The sequence below is a fragment of the Staurois parvus genome, unplaced genomic scaffold (assembly GCF_062004578.1).
Source record: "Staurois parvus isolate SC_StPar_1 unplaced genomic scaffold, SC_StPar_1.0 ptg000911l, whole genome shotgun sequence".
Taxonomy (NCBI): Eukaryota; Metazoa; Chordata; class Amphibia; order Anura; family Ranidae; genus Staurois; species Staurois parvus.
Genome location: NW_028318707.1, coordinates 727,042 through 748,715, shown reverse-complemented (window position 1 = coordinate 748,715; position 21,674 = coordinate 727,042). Strand labels below are relative to the sequence as shown.

Genomic DNA, 21,674 nt, shown 5'->3' with positions numbered 1-21,674 from the left:
AAGTCCAACAGGGGCGGACTGACAACTCATGGGGCCCCCAGGCAATAGGGGATCATGGGGCCCCTGTGTCCTTGCCAAACTCAAAAAAGCCTAGGAAAAAGGTACCAGGGGCATCTCATGGGGCCCCCTACTGACCCCGGGCCCTCGGGCAGTGCCCGAGTTTCCAAATGGTCAGTCCGCCCGATGTCCAATCACTGGCAGACTGAACGTAGACCGGTGCTCTTTCCTCGGATCAGCGCAGCGCTCTGCTTACATAGACGGATCCCGGCTCACACCTCCCTCTAGCGGGGGAACTCTTCCAAGAGGGAGGCGGAGTCACACACCACTCTATGAATGGAGACCTCACTCTCCATATATGGGCAGTGACGTCACGGGCGGGCGGCCCGATGAGATATAAGCGACGTCCGCGGGATCCCCCGGAGCGGAAGTGTCATTTAAAGAGCCTGAGAAGCTGCAGCGGCGGAGCAGACATGAAGGTGACCTCCATAGAGAGCCGGCGGCTGCACCGGCTGATCAGGAAGGAGTTGTCCCGATGCCTGGTACTGGACTGCCGCCCTTATCTGCCTTTCAGCGCCTCCAGTGTGCGGGGATCCATCAACGTCAACCTGAACTCCGTGCTGCTGCGCCGGGCTCGGGGAGGAGCCGCTCCGCTACACTTCGTGGTGCCCGAGGAGGGAGCCCGCTGCCGGCTCCGGGACGGACAAGTGTCGGTGGTGGTGGTCCTGGATGAGGGGAGCCAGAGGTGGCAGAAGCTGAAGAAGGAGAGCCCGGCTCACATCGTCATCGCCACCCTCAGCAGCCTGCCGGGGGCGCCACGTATCTGCTTCCTGAAGGGTGAGTGGGGGGACCGAGCCTCGGCATGGGGGGGATCTGATCCATACAGGGGGGTCTACTACCTATAGAGGAGTGGAGGTAATCTGATAATTATGGGGGGGGGGGCTGATACCTACAGGGGGGTCTACTACCTATGAAATAGAGGGCATCTACTACCTATAGGGGGGTGGAGGTGATCTGTCACTTATGGGGGGGTCTGATACCTACGGGGGGGGGGTCTACTACCTATGAAATAGAGGGCATCTACTACCTATAGGGGGGGGGGGGGTGGAGGTGATCTGCTACCTACAGGGGGGGAGGTGGAGGTGATCTGCTACCTACAGGGGGGGAGGTGGAGGTGATCTGCTACCTACAGGGGGGGAGGTGATCTGCTAATTATGGGGGGCTACCTACAGGGGGGGTCTATTACCTATGGGGGAGTGGAGGTCATCTACTAATTATGGGGGGGAGGGTGGAGGTGATCTGCTAATTATAGGGGGGCTGATAACTACAGGGGGGGCTGATACCTATAGGGGGGCGGAGGTGATCTGATAACTACAGGGGGGGTCTACTACCTATAGTGGGAGTGGAGGTGATCTGCTACTTGGGGGGGCTGATACCAACGGGGGTCTGCTTCCTATAGGGGGATGGAGGTGATCTACTACTTATAGGGGGGGGGGGTCTGATACCTACAGGGGGGTTACTGCCTATAAGATGGAGGGCATCTACTACCTATGGGGAAGGGGGGTGGAGGTAAACTGCTGCCTGTGAGGGGTTGAATATGATGCCTTACAGGGGGATCTATATCCTATAGGGGGAATGGTGGGGATCAACTACTTATTGGTGGGGGGATCTGATACCTATAGGTGGGATGGGGTTGATCTGATGCCTGAAGGGGTTCTGCTACCTATGGGGGGCATTTAATACCTATATAGGATTAAGGGATGTGATGCTTATAGGAGATCTACTACCTATGGTTGGGGGGGGGGAATACCACACCTATGGGTTGTCTGGTACTTATGGGAGGCTCGGGGGCTCTACTTCCTATAAGGGATCTGATGCCTATAGGGGGATGAAGCATCCTGATGTTTATTGGGGGAGAGGGGGGATACCTAAAGAGGGGATGCAGGTGATTTGATGTCTATAGGAGGATGGTGATGATCTGATGCTTTAATGAGGGAATCTTGTGCCTATTGGGGGGGGGGGGGTAGAAGAGTATCTGGTTCCTATAGGAAGCATGGAGGGGATCTGCTGCCTGTAGGGGAATGGAGACTGATCTCCAGCTGAGTGTTCTGTGGGAAAGATGGAGGGTATCTGTCTGCTGGTGTAAGCCCTGTATAGAAGGGAATGTGTGGAGGATTTCCGCTCCTGGAGGATGAGTGCCCTTCTTGGGGATGAAGGGGAGCTGCTTTTCAGGGGATGACTTCTAATCAATGTGTGTGAATGTATGTGTGTATTGAAATGAAAAATGTATTTAGCTAGGGAATACAGCCTGCTGACAAACCCTTCCTGTATCTGCTACATTGGAGTATATGTATTTGTATCAGGCATGACTCATTTCCTCCACCTGGAACACCAGCAGGGAAAAAAAAAATCTTTAAATGTAATATTTGGGCTGAAAATAGCTACATTGTGTTTATACATGACTATATCCATTATGTGCTGTATGGTTGTTTTGATTGCTGGCTTGTTATAGAGATGACTATATCCCATATATGTAGATGTATATCAGTATTCAAGGTCATTCATGTTGGATATGACTGTGTTGTCTCGTACAGGTAATAGTTATCATTTAACGTTCTGTACTTTTTTGTAACCTGACTTTAGACTACTTCTATCCTTTTTATTGATTTAGATGTTCTAGTGGCTGGAGTGAAGTGTTTTCTATTGTAGTACACACTTCAGCTCACTTCTCATGAGATCCTTGCTGGATCTCTAGTCATACAGATCTGTCTACATTGTATTTTCCTTTTTGATATATACGGATATATATATATATATATATATATATATATATATATGCACTGTCTTATGAGTCTTGCCTTATTTATTACTGGTAAATGATTTGTTATCAGAATTGCTGATGCCATTCATTTGGAAAGTCTAGCTTTACCATATAGGGTCCAGTTGTAGAAGTGGTGCTATTTGTCAGAATTTTTCATGTTCATTTGGGGATGTTAGTAATGTTAAAGGCGTTGATGTGTGGTTGTAGTTTGCAGATAAATTGTGATTGTGGCTTTGGTTATGAATTCTCAGCAGGGGGTGTCCCCTATAGATGAATGAGGTGTCAACTTCGCCATATTGCGGTTTTAGAATCCTGTCATTTGATTTCCAGAATTCTGAAACTGATATTGTGGAGAGGAAACGGTTGACCCCTGATCCTGCAATGTATAAGATTTCAAGGATTCAAGTATTTTAGGGGAAAGGTCTTTTTTTTTTTTTTTTTTTTTTAGGTAGGTTCTCATGTTACATAGTTTGTTAAATCTGAAGGCGATTGTACATAGTTTCTACAATCACATTGTAACAAGTGGTAAGCCTGAAGGAATTCATGCATGAATTGGCCAATTGCTTGAAGAAAAATCTGCATAAAACGTGTTTGGAGGCAGAATTCATTTGTGTTTCATTGATTGTCTCAAATAATTTCCAAGCAATCAAAAGTGATCATATTTGCCAGCCGGCCCCCAGAAAAATTGGGCATAAAGTAATTTTTAGCCATGCATACATGTTTTTATTGCATTTTGCCCATCTTCTAATCAAATAGAATATTGGTCCCCTTTTTTTTTTTTTTTTTTTTTTTTTTTTTTACACTTGTATTAGAGAACTCATCAAGATATTTGGCTTAGAGTGGCCCTGCTTGTGCAACCTTACAATCCAAAGGACCTATAGAACCTATCTTTATGATTTAGCATGCTCCTACTGCATTCTTGTCATACAATATTTCTTTGCATTTGTATGATGTGGCAACAGATTTATTTAATACCAAAAAAGAAAAAAGATTGAAATAAATGAGGCAAGGGCTGAACCGGTGATTGTAACCGAAATTAATGAATGGGAAAAAAAGAAAAAAAAATCTGTTGGAACATTTGTGTCAAAAGCGGAGTGTTGGTTTTCGGCAGGAAGTGTCATAAATAGTTGTCTCATCAGCTGCAGGAAGAATCCATTTAATTCAATCATCACAGTCCCTCTGCTCTAAGGGGTTAATGGCACACAGTAAGATGTGGATCTCAGCTGTACCTACAATGGGTGCAATAATCTGCAGCTTGTTAATGGGTTGTAAAGTCATCACCCCCTGGGGGGAGGCAGCTTCCCTTGCTAGGATATGGCTTGTTAGGATGAGGTTAGTGGCAGGTCAGGAGGGGGGGGGGGGGATCTGTAGTTGTCCTTGCAGTTTGTCACATCTAGGATGCAAATAGCAGAGGTGTTATGTAAATTGCCCAGCAGCACAGTGATAAGGCTGGGGAAGTGGTCTGGCTGATTGAGCTGGCTCCTGGGCTTATCTGGCACTTGGCTACTGATCTGGATCTGTTTTATTTAGTGGATTACTAGTGAGTTATCTAATGTATTTTGTCTGATTGATCCAGACACTAGGGGGCATCTGGATGGGCACTCAAAATAAAACCATTAGTGTGGCCCTACATATGTTAAAATTTGAAGGTACAGTCCTTTTTTAACATGAAATAACTGCACCCCAACCAGGGGTGGACTGACCATTTGGAAAATCGGGCACTGCCCGAGGGCCGGGGGTCAGTAGGGGGCCCCATGAGATGCCCCTGATACCTTTTTCCATAGGCTTTTTTGAGTTTGGGCAAGGACACAGGGGCCCCATGATCCCCTATTGCCCGGGGGCCCCATGAGTTGTCAGTCCGTCCCTGACCCCAACATACATACATTGTGTTGTCGATATGAGCTCTGTGATGTGAAGGAGCCTTTAGAGCTGACTTCTAGGCCAAAAATGCATACATCTCTAGGATCATTCATACACCATTAACTGTTCTATTATAACGCACGCAGTTCTGACGTTCCTGAATTTGACCTAAAATCAGCCTCTTGTAGTCCCTGTACAGCTGAGCTGGAGAGTGGGAGGATAAAGCAGCACAATGAACCAAGAGGGTTGATTTACTAAAAGCAAATAGACTGTGCGGTTGTACTCTGCAGAGGCATTTGCTCCAGAGTTGGTAAATGAGGTGAAGCTTCACATTGCAAAGAATACCCAAACACATGCAAGGAAAATAAACCGCTTGCACATGATTGGATGATGGAAATCAGCAGAGCTTCCCCTCATTTACTAAGCTCTGGAGCAACTGCACAGTCTATTTTCCTTTTAGCCCTGGTTCATACTGATGCGGTGTGGAATTTGCAGTGTTTTCAGTGTGAATTCCGCATCAGAATCGCACCCTGTTCATGCGAACCGCTGCGGGTGTGTATGTTAAGTCCAACACCCCTAAAGCAGTCCACATAACGCGGTGCGATGCAGAATCGGATTGCATAGGTGTGAATACCTGTGCAATCTGGTTCTAGTGCAGACCCAAAAAAGGGTCCTGTGCTTTTTTTGGTGTGGTGCGAATAGAGCCATACAAAATGTACGGCTCTGATCGCACCACACACAAATCGCATGTGATTTGCACAGGAATGTGGTGTGGTTTCTGTGTGAATTACATGCGATATACAGATTCGCATGGATGTGAACCCAGGCTTAAGTCCTCATGCACACTGGATGTTTTTACAGTGGCTGTTTTTGGCTTTTGAGGGTTTTTTTGTTTTGTTTTTTTCTACAGCCAGTAAACTCCCCAGCATGTTGTCCTATGTGTCTATGCACACATAGACTGTAATCAGCATTTTGTGGCTGGAAAAACCCTCCAGAACTAGTGGGTTTCTAGAGGAGTTTTTTTAGCTGTAAAAAGCTCGAATGCTGAAAAATGCGGTAAATCGTGGAAGTCTGGCATTTTTGGACTTTTTTTGAGCAAAAATCTAATATTTTTTTGGTCGAAAAAACTCCACTAAATGCTAATGGAAAACCGCAAAAAATGCTGAAAAACTCGTTTTATTATTTAACGTGACTTTACATCGGTAACGTTACCAGCGTTAAACACCCAGTGTGCATGGAGCCTAATAAATCAATACCATTGAGTTCATGTGCTGACAAGAATACTGACAGGAGGAGAAAGCAGAGTGATTATCACTGTGCTGCTATTCCTTTCACTGTACAGTTAGACTGGGGTTGGTCCAGGTGACCTGGGCTCAGAGGAAGCAGTTTTAAATGAAGTTGGATCTCAGACTAAGGGCATTTTGTGGCAGAAAAGAAACTGGAGGGGGGAATTCTGGATTCAAATTAATTGTTGCAGCAAAAGCTTCTTGTTGATCTTTAAATGGGCTATCCTTCTTTATTTTGTATTTGGCTGGAGTTTTGCTTTAAGAATAGTGTAGCCTGGGCTTTCCTGATTAGAGCAGAAGATGTGCCTATAGATTTTGAGATGACCAAATTGGGCATCTGTCAGATCATGTCTATGGGTACCTTAACAGGCTTTCCAACAAGTGTCAAGATGCTTGTGTGCCCTAACAAGTACTCTGGATTGGCAGAGAGACTTCCTATCTGCTCATAATCCTTGCAATTGGAGGGGCTTTGACTGGTGTATGCAACACTGATTTTCCTCAACTGATTTCTTTAGGGAGTTTAATACCATTTGTGGCTTAATGGGGGGGGGGGGGGTGTTAATAAAAGGGTGCCATGGGGTACTGATATATTTGGTGCCTGCAGATCTGATGTTTGCCCAATTATGGTCACATGTCCGTGGGCCCTTCCTGATGTAATCTGACTGGGGCACAGTCTGTTTCCAGGATGGATTTTGCCAGCCATGGTGGCTTTCACTCAAAAGCCATCTGTCATTCAGTTACTGATACACGTACTCTTCCTTCTCCATTGGCCAAAGCTTACACATTCACACAGTGATCTTCCTTGGGAAAGGTCAGCGGTGACCAGATTGTGTGCCCTCAATAGTCAGCTCCTAGTAGATGCTAGAACTAATATTGCTGCTTCCTTTTGCCTTTTAATGGCAACACCACAAAAATGTAAAATATCTTAATTGCTGGACAGGTGTGAGGGTGGGGAGGTGGAGGTGTGGATTGTACACTGTTTTTAGTTGTTTTCCCTAATGTGTATAATGTAACATTTGTTTCTGTCTATAGTGATCCCTTTATTAGTGGCTGTACTGTAACCATCTAATTGAATGAAAGGCTTGTCCATTGATGTTCCCAATTCAGTGAATTGCAATCATCACTGTCAGATCTCCTCCCCTTGTCCTGGGTTACCTTCCTGCCACCCCCAGCACAAGAGGCAAAATTGCTAATCGCCTCCTATTGACTCCCTGCAGGTCCTTTATCCCATGAGCTGGGATTAAGGCAGGGCAGATGGGACAGTCTGGAACAGCCTGCTATGGTGGCAATTAGCATCACACAGGAAGTGATCACATCACACTGATGTGTCACCACCTAGATGATGATCACCCTGCATTCTGTAAACAGCTTGATCTTATTATCAGTTTGATGTACTAATAATAAACCCATGTATATGAAATAAGTGTTATATAACTGTCCTTGTCCCTTTCTTTGGGAACAGGGTGTGGGTACATTGGGAGGTCAGGGATTTGTCTGTAATTTTGGCAGGTATTGCTTGATTTATGAAAGTGGCAATTTTAAAGAGTCCCTTTTTTGTTTTCCAGAATGTTGCACAGCAAATATTGTCTTATTAGTTATAGATCACTTATAAATCACCTATGCGAATGTATAGTATGTAAGGAGCAGCGTAAATTGATGGTACTGTATAAATACCTATCAATTAAAAAATTTTCCAAGGAAGTTTCTTCCAGGATTCACACATTTCCCAATTGATTACAATTACAAAAAATGTGTGAATCTTAGGTGAAAACTGTGTGAGAAGCCACTAAAAAAATAAGTGTTGGCTGGTATTTGGAAAGGAAATTACTGAGGTCTAGCTTGGACGCTGAGCAATATTAACATGATTGCTGATCAAGCACTGGAACAATGCTCCTGATTAACAGATCCTACAGAAAATGCCTGGTATGCTGGGAAATATCTGAACAGTCTGTTAATAATCCTGGTTTCTGTACCCTTGTGATTGTATTCCCATCGGGTTTTCTGCAAAGAACATGCATGAGGTGCAATGACTGGACTCTGCATGAAAATGTTAGTTGCCTTGCTGTATTTGGATTTAATATATTCTGGGACTTCACCTTTGAACAAGCAGTGAATTTAGAGTTGGGTTAAAATGCCTCATTTCAATACTTGTGGCTCTGTAGCCATATATTTAAATCATTATGAAGTCTCTTTTGGGGGGGAAAAAAAAAAACAAAAAAACTTTCCTTCTTGGAAATATTTGATTTTGGGGCAGATTTTAAGAGTCAAAATATTGAAATCCAATGATCAGCAAGACCACCATAACGCATTTTAGGGAGGTTGGCAATGGCAGTTGTGGTTTTTTGTTTTTTTGTTTTTCCCTCTTCCACAGGGGGCCTCTTCCAAAAACAAATGTCATTTTTGGGGGAACTGGCCCCTAATATACTGAGTTGTCATTCAGTCATAGTTTCTCTTGTTTCTGATGGTAATGTGCAAATTTGGGCTGGAAAAGAGAGGAAATTCCTTAGTTTCCTTTAAAGATTCTGTCAAAAAGGAAGGCTCCTTTTGTGAGAAGCCTCGGATAGAAGTGCTTGAGAGCAGTAAAGCCGGATCTATTGTCCTGGACCAAAAAAATGGCTGCGGGTCCTCGACTGAAGGCTTCTCACCCAGATAGCCCGCATTTAGATGCATTGTTCTTGTTTAAAATGATCATTTTTTTTTTTTTTTTTTTTTGTTTGTAACAGTTTTTGTTCTTTCTTGCAGGTGGATATGAATCCTTTCGCACAGAGTACCCAGAATGCTGTGTGGATCAAAAGAGTTTGTCGCAGGAAGAAAATGACATCAGTCAGAACCACCTTTGCGAGAAGCTCTCCTCCTTCCACAAGCCATCATACGATCAGGTACAGAAGACTGTTCATTGACCTCTCTTCTCCCTTTTGTGCTTATTGTATGTTTCTGGCAATCTGTAATATTCCTGCTTTCTTAAAGTGAACCTGTGCCCAGACTTTGCACACATAAAGTACATATTCTAAACTAGTAGAAGCACTTTTAAATAATGACTCATTTATTGCTGCAGCTATATGCATTGTGGAGAAATTCACCTTCAAGGTTCACAACATGCACAGATAATCCCAACAATTTTCTATAGAAGGTGGAATCTTGACAAACTGCCAGCTCTCTAATGTCCACACATAGCAGGTGTTTCTAAACTGTTAGAAATGGTCCTTTGTTAATCTTTGATTGGGAGAGGGTTGAAAGTCTTCACTTTTGTCCCAGAGATTTAGGAGGAAGAGAACAGGTTCCAACAAAGTGCAAGGAATTCCCTGATCAGACAGGAACATGTGCACACTGAAGGTTTTGGCTATGCATACTCAGTAAATCAGTGCATGTCCTTACTCCATCAGAAATCCATCCATAATTCTAAATACAAGCACAGATGTGTGGAAAATGTAAAATCCAAGTTTACCCAAATAAGTAAGCACAGGGGACATTACTTGCCTCTAGTGAGGTGTCCCATGTGCTGCTGCAGTCTTTGGTATGGTGGAGGTTAATAGAACTAAGGAACTGTAACAGGCTGTCTGTTTCTACCCTGCTTCTCAATTCATAGAAGCCATTAGTGCAGCTTCCATGGATGAAACCGGATCTATGAATGGAGGGGGGGGGGCCTATCAATCATCTGCTCATCCTCCTATCATAGGTTCTGTTTAATTTACAAAAGTTGTAGCAACTGCTCTTATGAATGGAGCAGCTGGGCAGAAAGGGCGCGCATAATTGGGCACTCTTGATAAGGGCCTTTACTGGTCCCTTGGTTCTAATTTCCCCCACCGGGTGGGGGGCTTTGGAGGTAAAAGACTTGGCGAAAGTAGGATACTGTAGCACAAGGGATACACCTCACTAAAGGAAAGTAATGTCCCTTTGGCTGATTTTACTGGGGAAAAAAAGACCTGGCAGGGTCATTTTTAAAAGGCTGTGTGGCATCTGGCATAGAGATGGATTGACTGACTGAGGAAGGCAAGTATTTTAGTGGGCAGACTGTTCTCAGGGGGTAGGTAGAATTAAAGTACAATTTTACAATGAGTAAAGCCCAATTTTACTGGGGGAAAAAAAAACTTGGGCTTTACGCATTGTAAAATTGTACTTTAATAAATTCTACCTACCTACTGAGAACAGTCTGCCCACTAAAATACTTACCTTCCTCAGTCAATCCACCTCTATACCAGATGCCACACAACCTTTTAAAAATGTCCCTGCCAGGTCTTTTTTTTTTCTTTATTTTGAAATGTGGGCCACCACCTTATTTGTTATGGCCAAGTCCTACTTATACTGGCCTCCAGTGATCCAGCAGAGCCATTGAAATTAATGGGGCTGTGGCATGTATGTGCATTAGAGAATGTTTTACTGGAAGGGCTTTTGTGAGCTGGGCAGGTCGATGCAGCAAAGATGGTTGGATTGAGGAGGGAAGTGTAAGTATTTTGAGTTTAATGGGCTGTGCTCAGGGTGGGTGGATGAGTATTGATCATCAGCAGCCACAAAAAACTGAAATACCAGTTGTGGTTAAATAGTTTCTGCAAATAAGTAGTTCAGAAGTCATTGCTTCTCAGTTCATGTCAGTACACAGAAGGGCAGAAAGATAGCTTTGTAAAGGAAAATCCTCAAACTGTTGCAAAGGAGCAAGCCCTGCAAGGGTTAAGCTTTTGTACAAACGCCTTTCCGTCCGTTAAGCTTCGGTCCATTAGCGGGATATGGGCTTGTGAAAGGCCTCGCTTCCGGAGATCAATAGAGATATTATTGCTTCCTGTTTGGAATGCGCTGTGCTGGAGCTTGCCGCGGAGATGGCTAAAAGCAGAAAATAGCCTTTGACTCATCTCCTGTCCCCTATAGATCCGTATATGTTATGGCGCTATAATTACCCAGGCACCTTCCTTCCGTATCCTCTTTCCACTTAATTATTGATGGCGAGATTGTCCTGGTAGCGGATGTGTAATGGGAAACTCAAGTGCAGCCATGACAGTTTAATATGATGGATGGCAAGCCATGCATTAGCCCAGCATGGCTTTTCTCATTTTGTACATCACTGCAAGATATTAAAAGTAAATGTTCATAAACGTGACACAAGGAGGGGGAGGAAAAATCAAATGCTATGGCACCTGTGGGTACTGTGTTGTATGGCAGGTAATACCAAACCATTTGTTGTAGTGAATCACATTGCAACAATCTTTTGCAATTTTTAATTTAAGCACAAGCCATTTTTAAGATTATATGCTAAATAAAGGCGAAGCACGCTGTATGACTTTGTGTTAAAGAAAATTGCACCATATTTATACCACCCAGTTCAAGCAATGTATTAACCTGCACTGGTCTTATTACTGTGTATCTACTGCAAAAACTGTAGCGTTGGATAAAGTGGAGAAGAGTTGGAACCTGTGTTCCCCAGCTGAGGAGATTCTCCCTTTTTGACCTCTTTGGGACTAAAAGTAATGCAAATTCCAAACTTTTTTATACTTTTCACTAAAACAAGGATAGAGAGGAAATCTTCCAATGGATGTGCTTTTTCTGATGATGGAAATGCATGTTAACATGCAAAATAAGGTGAATGGGCCCCTGAAATGCAGTGCAGTTTTTCTTGCCTTATATTTCAAGGTTTTTAACAAACTTTGATGCAGATTCCTACACTTTTCTTTTTTTTTTTTTTTTTTTGTTCTGAAAAAATAGCAGTTTGCCTGTGTCCATGTGCATAATGAATGTGAATTGGAGTGACTTTAGAATTCTCAATCAGCTATTGCAGTTTCAGGGTTCTAATGAGGAAACTGGCTGGGTCTGCATCCCTTTACCGCAGGGTTACACCTATGCAGTTTTCTGCAGCGTTTTGCAGAAACCCAGTACAGTCCATTTAACATTTCCTATGGGACAGGTTAACATCTGTGCGTTTTTCACCAGATTCATTTTTTTTTTTTTTTGAAAGGGTCAGACTTTTTAATGCAAAACGTTGCATTTTTGGTTCTATAGACTTCAGTGGAAACTCTGCAGAAAGCATGTATTGCATTTTTTATATGGTTTTTCTGCCTTTTTTGATGAGTTTTGCGTTTAAAGGTATCTAGCAACAACAAAATGTTTTAAAAATGAATAACACCATGCAAAATGCGGCAAAAACGCAAGTGCAAAAAATGCTAGCTGTATATAGAATGCCAGGTTGCCATATTGCAGAAAATTAAGTGTTGAAGATTGAAAAGGAAAGGTCATTTAAAACAAATCTTCAATTACAATGAGTTGTGTCGCAATTATATATGCTATATATTTTTAAAGTCTAACTAAAAGCAAAACTTTTTTTTTTTTTTCTAGTTTTTGATAGTGGAGAGGGATTGAAACACCTGTCAATCTTAATGCTGTCTGTGCCCCTGTTATGGAGATTCCCCCTCTGTCTTGTTTACCATGATCATTGAAAGTTAAAGAAAAATCCCAAATTTTGGGTTGTCCCTAGAAATGTAATGGGGGAGAAAATCTTCCAATAGGGACACTAGTTCTGGTGACCTGGGGGGTCCCCAAAGAATTGCCTTAATTTAATATAAGGGATTTTCTCACTTCCTGTTTGATTATTATATTATTATACAGGATTTATATAGTGCCAACAGTTTGCTTTATACCATATAAAAGGGAGACAACACAGCAACAATACAAGAGGGTTTGGAGGGCCCTGCTCCTGAGTGCTTACAATCTATGGGACAGAAAGTGAAGGGAAATCTCCCCAATGGGACACAGATGGCAAAAAAAATCTAACCGGGGTTATAACCCCCCTTCTCTATCCAAAATGAGTTTTTTGCTTATAGTTCTAGTTGAAGTTGCAGTTTTGGTTTTTTTGTTGTTGTTTTTCTTTCTTTCTCCGTGAAAGTAGTCACTCTTTAATTTTAGTAAAATGTATTCACCACCATGCCTGACACTATCAAGTGCAACCAACCTGACCTTTAGCATTTTTAAAAAAATTTTTTTGAAAATTGATATCTTGCAGCAGCAATACTTAGCTTTTTTTGGTTATTTTAGATAATAATCAAATCATTGCGCTAATGTTGGTTGATATCACTCGTGACACAGCCACCTCATGCCAGCTGCACAGCTAAGACTGAGACGGCATATTCTTGAGAAGGCTTAAAGGATTAGGTTAACGGACAGCTCCATCTTGTTGTATCCCACAAGAGGTTACAAAGTCAAGTGCGCATCCTGCCTGTTTAAAAGCACTGATTTTGAGATTAACTGAGGGGAGCTTTGTATGAGCACTTTGCCTGATCTGGGTTATGCTGGAAGATTCTGTGCTTACCTGAGGTCGGGGTCCTGGGGTAGGAAACGATGGTGTTTTCAGTGCCTCTTTCCTCCTCTATGTGGGCCAGCCAGCAGGAGGTGTGTGGGCTTAATGTTATTCACTGGCTTCTAATTCCAGGGTACAAAGCCAAAGATCACAAATGTAACTCAACATTCCATTTTTAGATCACCGCTGTTTCATCATGAATATTACGCATAGTCTTGAAGAACCCACTTTGCTATTGTAGTCGCCCAACAGTCAATATTAGTGGGTTTTGTGGAAGTTCTGTATGTATAATAAAACAACAAATGCGTGCGTGAGCGTAATGAAACATTCTACAGATATAGCTCCTGACCTAGAACAGCTGCAAGGTCCAATATAAACTAGTTTGTGTTTTGTTTCAAGTTGAACTCCAGACATGGCTTCAGTCTTGCACAGACTTCTGTCCTGGACTGAAATGGCTTACTCTGATTTCACTGCACACTGTGAGCTGCTCACAATGTGCATTAGAAGCTGCAACAAATCAGAGCCTTCCTCAGATGCTAACTTTCTTCAGCAAACTTCCTTCACTGCATGGATTTCAGTGTGGGCAACTTCCCCTGTCCACAACATAAGAGGAAGGTGCTCTGTAGTTCAGTTAGTGGAACTGGGCAGGGTTGACAGCACTGTTTGGAATTTTAGTGTGGCAGTGTTTGCTTCCTACAAGAAGTTGAGAGCTCACTGGATTTGAGTAAAAATTTTTTTTTCTTTTTTTTGTTTTGGTTTGTCTTTTGGGGTTTTTTGTTTCCTTTTTGTTTTTTGTTTTGGTTGTTCTTGTTTTACTTGCAGTGTTTTTTAGAAGAATGCCAGGGGGTGGGGTATGTGCATGTATTGCAGAGATGTACTAAATTTTTTTTTTTTTTAATATCCACTTTTTTCCTGTAGAAACTTACCATTTTGTACATCTTCTTTTTCAGGGCAGTCCTGTCGAGATCCTTCCATTCCTGTACCTGGGCAGCGCCTACCATGCATCCAAGTGTGAATTCCTCTCCAGCCTTCGCATTACTGCCTTACTAAATGTTTCCAGAAAGAGCACTGGATGCCTCAAAGACCAATATGACTACAAATGGATTCCCGTGGAAGACAACCATACCACGGATATCAGTAGCCACTTCCAAGAGGCTATAGATTTTATAGGTGAGTGAAGCTGTTCAAGGCTGGCGTTAAACTGCAACATTTTTATTTTCAATAAATTTAAATGCTCTGCATGATGGATTTTCTCATTTTTACTTGGTATGTAAAAACTTCAGCCCATCCATTTTTTGGGAGCGTATTTTGTACTCCAGGCAAACGGCTAAAAAAAAAATCCTTTTTTTGTCGTTACCCCCCCCCCCCCCCCCCCATCCTACTATTGACCAGTGACCGGGTGAGAGCAGAGTGACAGAGGAGATCAGTCTGCTGCTTCTTTCAGTGTTCTTCATGCACTGCAGCAGAACTGATTGGCCTCTTATGTCACTTTCAGTTTTCCCTTTCTGAGCCCTGCTATACAGACTGTATAGTAAACTGCAAAAAGTTTGATATTAAGTCAAATTCAATTACATTGCTTACATAAAGTACTTTGGGGGGCCTGTTAACACTTGTGCATTGTGATGTACTGCATTAAATTGCATGGGGCTTTTTAGCCCTCAAGGTATGCTGGTATCCCATTCATCCTGATTGTATTAAAAACCCGGCTGCAAGCCAGTAAAAAATTATTCCTTGCAGTAGGGCTATGCCTGCACTGCAAGCGTAATTGCTCGTTTAGGTTTAGGGAAGCAGTGAAAGATTGATTTACCCAATTCTCCACTCCTCCTCGCAGCATTTGCACCCCCACTGGTCTAGGTTCCTGACAGGACCATAGACGGTTCCATAGGCCTGCACTGGATGAGGATGCCGAGGGACTGTTCCCTGCCAGACTATGGGAGAGCACCACCTGCTGAGGGAATGGGGAGATTAAAAAAAAAAAACCTCTCCTCTAGACATAAAATGAGCTATTAATGAATTATAACAATTTTTTTTATTTTCCCAGAGTTGGGCTTTAGGACCAGTTCACACCAGTGATATCTGAAAAATAATTTCTAATTGCATACATTTTGCATTTTAATGCAAAATAGGACACAATGGACATCAAAATTTATGTCAGTGTGCATTAGGTGACTAAAATGAATGGAAATGTACATGCTTTTCAGCGCAAATCGGTGTGAATTGGTCCTGAAAGATTTGTTTGCTTTGGATCTTGGCTTAGATAAACAAGTGTTGGGTCATTCTAGCCTGTGATTTATAAAAGTCAAAACGAAAATGAATTCCTTACACTGCAAATCAGTCTGTGCTTTTTGCAGTTCTATGTTCTGTATGAAATTTGAAACGGTTGCAGTTCAGTTAATACGATAAATGTTTGGTAGTTAAATGTCACAAAAATATCTCAAATGTTTTTAAATATACTACCCAAGTTATCAAAATATACATCACATGTGCCAAGGATTATAAAAGGGTTAGCAAACTTGGAATCAATGCAGATTATCAAGTTGTAGAACAATTATTATATGCAAAAACCTGATTAAGGTTCATTTCAGGTTACACATAAAAACGGGAAGAATTCTTGTTTTACGACATAATGGATAGCAACACAAAACATAGGGTGGAGGAGGAAGAAGGGGGGGGGGGGGACATTTTTACAACATGTCCCTTAAAGTCCAACCATTTATTAAAGTCTTTGTGGCTATTTAAGGCCATTAGAGAATGCTTCAAAGACTGACATAAACAGAACGGCTTTGTAATTACAGGATCTGGTGCTCTAACATGGCCAATTTGTCTTCAGTAGGAGGTAACTTCTGTTTTGTCTCCTACAAGGACAAAGCTTGTACTGCCAATAAAACTGGTTAATGGTTTTGTGACTGCTGACCCCTCTCAATGCCTAGTGGTCAATGGGTACTTTCATTGGCCAAATTTGTATTTTGTGCTAAGGGTGTGTTTAATATACACCAACAAATGAACTTGGTAGAGGTCAACCAACATCCATACAGATGGTTTTTGAAGCAATTTTAGGAATATCTGACATTCCATGTGAATGTTAATGACCACATGCTATAAGCCCAGGGGGTATTTGAGAAAAATGGCCTTCTTTGTGATGAACAACTTTGGCGGTTATTTACTAAACACTAGAGTGCAAATCTGGTGCAACATTGCAAAGAAACTAATCGGCTTCCAGGTTTTATTGCCAAAGCTGAACAAACTGAAGTTAGAAGCTGATTGGCTAACATGCACAACTGCAACAGATTGAGTGCACCGGTTTTAGTAAATCTTTCCCCATGGGTTTTAATGGACTGCCATCTTGCACTAGACATGCACAGAGTTAAGAACCTGTATAACATTTAAGTAGTGGCAGGCCATGGATCTTTGCATCCTGGGCCCAAAGAAGTTTGGCTTTACTGTTTGAAGAGTCAGGCTCTGACAGTCATACAATATATGTATGTATAGGGCAGGGGAGGACTGACCATTTGGAAACTCAGGCACTGCCTGAGGGCCCGGGGTCAGTAGGGGGCCCCATGAGATGCCCCTGGTACCTTTTTCATAGGCTTTTTTGAGTTTGGACAAGGACACAGGGGCCCCATGATCCCTTATTGCCCGGGGGCCCCATGAGTTGTCAGTCTGCCCCTGGTATAGGGGTTACTACCATCCCTGAACCCACCAATATTCTAAGCAGGATAGTTTTGCTTATTTTTGAATCTTTTCTGTTCCTACCATTTATACACCTGGACATCGTCACATATGCATGCATAGGACTAGAGACACCGTATTTTGTTCTGCACAGATGTGTTCCTACAGTTTTATTTATGTTTAATTTTGATCTGTTTGCAGATACTGTGAGACACTCTGGAGGAAAAGTCCTAGTTCATTGCGAGGCTGGCATCTCGAGGTCGCCCACCATATGTATGGCCTACCTCATGAAGACCAAACGGATCCGCCTGGAGGAGGCCTTTGAGTACATCAAACAACGCCGCAGCCTTATATCACCCAACTTCAGTTTCATGGGCCAGCTCCTTCACTATGAGTCCGAAATCTTCTCTTCCAAACCCAGTGGCCCTGTCATGTCTTGCAAAAGGGACTCTGTTTCCTTCTTCGCCGAGGACATGAACATTGGCCAGCACTTTGAGGGGTCTTGTTTTACGTTCCCCACTTCCGTCTTGACCCCCGTTCCTCTCAGGTCTCCTGTACACCAACTGAAACTCAGTCCAATCACCGCGACTTCTTCCTGCTGACGCATGTGCCGTAGAGACGGTGGACTAAACTGTGAATACAGACTTTAAAAACAAAGTGCAATACAATAGACTGTGTCGCCATTCCACGGCATGCTATGTGCCACCCTACAAGTTGCATCCTATGCTTTAAAGACTTTACGTTCTCTGGTCCAAAACTTGGATTAAGTTTACAGACTTGGATACGTCCTGTTGCAGTTACATTTACTCTGTTGAAGTTCTGTGTATTTTTGACTGTCCTCTCATACTGAGGGTATGGAATATTTTACCCTCCAATAATAGAGGATTGCTCTAGCACAAACACATGCAGTGTACTCTCATTTGATAGGTCTGCGTAGCAATAAGTTATGTAGAATCTGGGATGTTTACATTCAATGTAGGGCAAGTGGTAGGTGAGGACCACCTTATGCACTGCAACTGGCAGTGTAACTCTACTGAGGTGTGATAGGCGTCCCGTGCTGGGCTCTTGACCATCTTGTACAGTAGGTGGAAGAAAATGCCATTCCTTGGCTCTCCTCCTTGGACACTTTCCCAGAGTACCTTGAGTTAGATATGTCTGTCAAGGCTCAACACAATCTACCCTGAGATGACTTGATGATAAAGAACTACTAACATTCGAAAATGTGTTGACATTCCCATGCTTGCACAGAAAGATATTCACGATCTATAAAACTGGGCTGTTCTGTGATCAGACTACTTAGGCTAAAAAAGGTTCAAGATGGCTGGTAGTATTCCATAGGAATACTGGAAAGTTTGCCATGCACTGGAAAAATTACTCCCCACACTGCACATTCAGTATTGAAAAGTTCTTAAAATGTTGCATATTTTTCTGTGAATTTAGAGTTCATGACAACTTTATATTTTGCCTAGAAATGGGAAGATTTAGAACCTCTAATATGGTACAATCTCCCTGGGGGGGATTAGACGGTAATAAATATTAGAGATTCTAATACTTCACTACACTATACAAAACCACAACACATTGGCTTCTCCTAAAACCTTTTTATAAAAACTTTGATTTTTTTTTTTGTTAATCTTGGCAATGTATTTTGTAAAATACAAGACAATCTGGGCCTTGTTTATAAAAAGGGGGAAAATGTTTGCATTGTTTCCAGCCACCAATCAGATGGAAGCACCAAATCTTCCATTCTTGGATGATAGATAAAATCGGGTTGCAATTTGTAGCAGATTTTTTTTAAAATGCATGGATAACCACCATTCAAATTCCAACATGATAATTTTTTTTCTGAGAAAGAGATCCTGTAAGCCTGTAGTATAAATCAGCGCTGGGTAGGCTTGGCATTTGATGCATGTCCAAATGTATAGGGAACAATGCACTAGTTATGTTAAAATAACAAGCAATATTTAAGTCTCAATATGGTTGGGATGGCCTTACAGTGACCATACAGAGGAAGTCTTGATTAAAACTTGGTGGATGTTCCAGATCCTAAGCATTGGGCAGAACCGTAAGACTTGTTTGGTCTTTTTGTGGAGGTCTTAACAATGTAGGGTCTACACAGCCACCGGTGAGTGGAATTCTAATTTGGATGCCCTGGGGCCCTGGGTAGCAGTTTAACAACCTCCAAATATAAAAACTTAAAATGCTTTTATTGTTCCTGATTTCCGGTTAATGGTTTCACTTTTTTGTGCCCTTCTCTCCTGGACACTTTGGAAAAATTGTATTTTTCTGGGATATCTGGACACAACAGATGTTGTGCAATTGAAATTGCCAGTCAAAGCCCAGTGCAGGCCAAAACCTCCTACAGACCTTTGATGGTGGGCAAAAAGTCTGGACACCAAAACATCTTTTACTGGAAAGGTTTTCCAAAAAAGAGCATTTTGGCCTAATGAAGGAGAGGTGGGAACATTTGGGCTCTGGATTATCCCAGGAGAAGGTAGCAATGACCAGGTTTGCTGCACACGTGACTCTGTAACTGTCCTCCTAGAAAGTGATGCTGGGAAATCTAAATCTAAAAGTTTTCTATTTTTTTGGCCTGGTACTGAATCCGACAAATAAGATGCATTTGTAGGATTTGTATGCACATGCTTCCAGTTCTGGAGTAAAGTGTGAAGTGTCACTTCGAAGCACTAAAAATAGGTCATAACTAAAAAAATCTTACTGGACAATCATGTCCTGTGTATGGTCACCTTAAGGTTGTCAATTCCATTGCTGTGTTGGTTAACACTGGAATGTTTACTTTTTAACCTTTTTGGCTGCTGGAAGAATACAACTGGTTTCAGCAATAGAGGTCACTATTACTACTGTATAAAGAGAAGTTGTTGCTCCTTATCAGAATATTACAAGGTACCATGCAATAACTTGTGTTGTCTTTTTTTATTTTTTGTTTATGTTGAAGGTGTAACCTTCGTTGTGCCAATAAATGTGCTTTCTTATTTAAATTGAAAATGTTTGTGGCTTTTTCTTAACCTTGGTGGTTGCAAGACTGAAGAGCATAATAATGGCCTATTACCCTGTTGTGAAATTTCTGATCCATCTCGCTTTCATTAAAGCCGAACTCCAGGTTTTCTATGACTTTTGATTGTTTTGGCCAGGCTTTCCTATTGGTTGCTGTATAAACTGTATGCATCGTCCACATATAGTATACGCCATGTGTACATACAATGTTCTGAAGTGGTACGTGGACTTCTGTTCCTGGAACAAAATAGTCGAGATGGGCACTGCTCAACCATCCATAGGTAGCCTTGTGTTTTATGAATTAATAAAATGCTTCCTCTGGCTCAGAGATTGAGATCTGCCTGCCTCTCCACTTCCAATCACAAGACGCCTTGTATTCATTCATAAAATACATGGCTTTCTATGCACTCTGCCTAACTCCATTTTGTTCCAGGGAAGCAAAATCCCCCATGCTTCTGCCTGTATGAATCTTCATACAGTTTATACAGCATTGAGAGCAGGTGCATCTGTTAGTAAAGGAAGTACATCCCCCAATTCCAAAAAAGTTGGGATGCTGTGTAAAAATTACCTAAAAACAGAATTAAATGCTTTGCAAATCTCCTAAACCCATATTTTATTTACCATAGAAAACATCACATGTTTAAACTGAGAAAATGTACTCAAAGTCATTTTGAAATTTATTTCAGCAACATGTCTCAAAGTTGGGACAGGGCAATGTTTATCACAGCATCCCCTCTTAACACTCTGTAAACATCTGGGGAGGCCAGTTTCTGGAGTTTTGAGAGGAATGTTGTCCCATTCTTGCCTGATATAGGATTCAAACTACTCAACAGTCCCGGGGTTTTTTTTTTCTTCCAGATGAGCCAAATATTTTTAGTTGATGAAAGGTCTGGACTGCAGGTGGGCCAGTTAAGCACCTGGACTCTTCTACTACAAAGCCATGCTGTTGCCATAGACCAAACCAGCAACTAGAAAATCCTCATGTCCAATCCCCAACCCCCTGCAGATCCCTGCCTGTCAATACTGTCAACAGCAAGAGGGTGTGTTGGGCCTCTGGAAAGGGATCACTGCTTCCACACACAGCAAGCATCCTTCTCTGCAGCATGCTGGACAGGCTTTTCTACTCAAATTTGCTGGTTTAAACAAAGTTAAGCCAGGCAATGAGCAATCATCCTGTTATCAAATGCATCTGTACTGTAGAGAAGCACCTTGTCTGAGTGTTAGTGGCCATACACCTTTTGTCTCAAAACACAACCGGGAGTAAGAGGACATCCCTCCACAGATGAGGGGTCTCCTTGTAGAGGTCACAAAATAAGTGGGCCCCATTGAAAGATTTCCCCTGTACTTCAGAACTAGTCACAACTCCAGCTTTTTAAAGTCATTTATAAATGACACCCAGGGCTGGTACAAGGGGAGGGCAGGAGGGGCGGCTGCCCTGAGCAGTGTGGTATCGTGGGGGGGGGCACTCTGAGGAGATTGGGGGGGAGGGGATTTGTGTTGGGAGAGGGAATTTGGGGGAGGCAGCAGTGGGTAAAAATTGCTTCAAAAGTGGAAATTTTATAAATAACACCCAAGCCCGGGACAAGGGGTAGGCAGGAGGGGTGGCAGTGTGGTATCATGTGAGGTGGGGGAGGGAATTTGTGTTGGGGGGGAGGGGGGCAGCAGGTAAGAATTGTTTCTAGAGTGGAAATTTGGGGAGGTGTGCTAGGAGTGGTGATTTTGTGTTGAGAGTTGAGAAGATTTAAGGGGT

At 42.5% G+C, this 21,674-nt stretch overlaps 1 protein-coding gene across 1 annotated transcript; it reads left to right on the top strand.

Annotated features, from left to right (window-relative positions):
* The first annotated feature begins 434 nt into the window (after positions 1-434).
* Positions 435-19,915, top strand: DUSP5 (dual specificity phosphatase 5). The gene is made up of 4 exons (XM_089656503.1): positions 435-834; positions 8,707-8,843; positions 14,191-14,410; positions 17,111-19,915. The coding sequence occupies exons 1-4, from the start codon at positions 471-473 to the stop codon at positions 17,509-17,511; spliced, it is 1,122 nt and encodes a 373-aa protein (XP_089512629.1). The 5' UTR covers positions 435-470; the 3' UTR covers positions 17,512-19,915.
* The last annotated feature ends 1,759 nt before the right edge of the window (positions 19,916-21,674 follow it).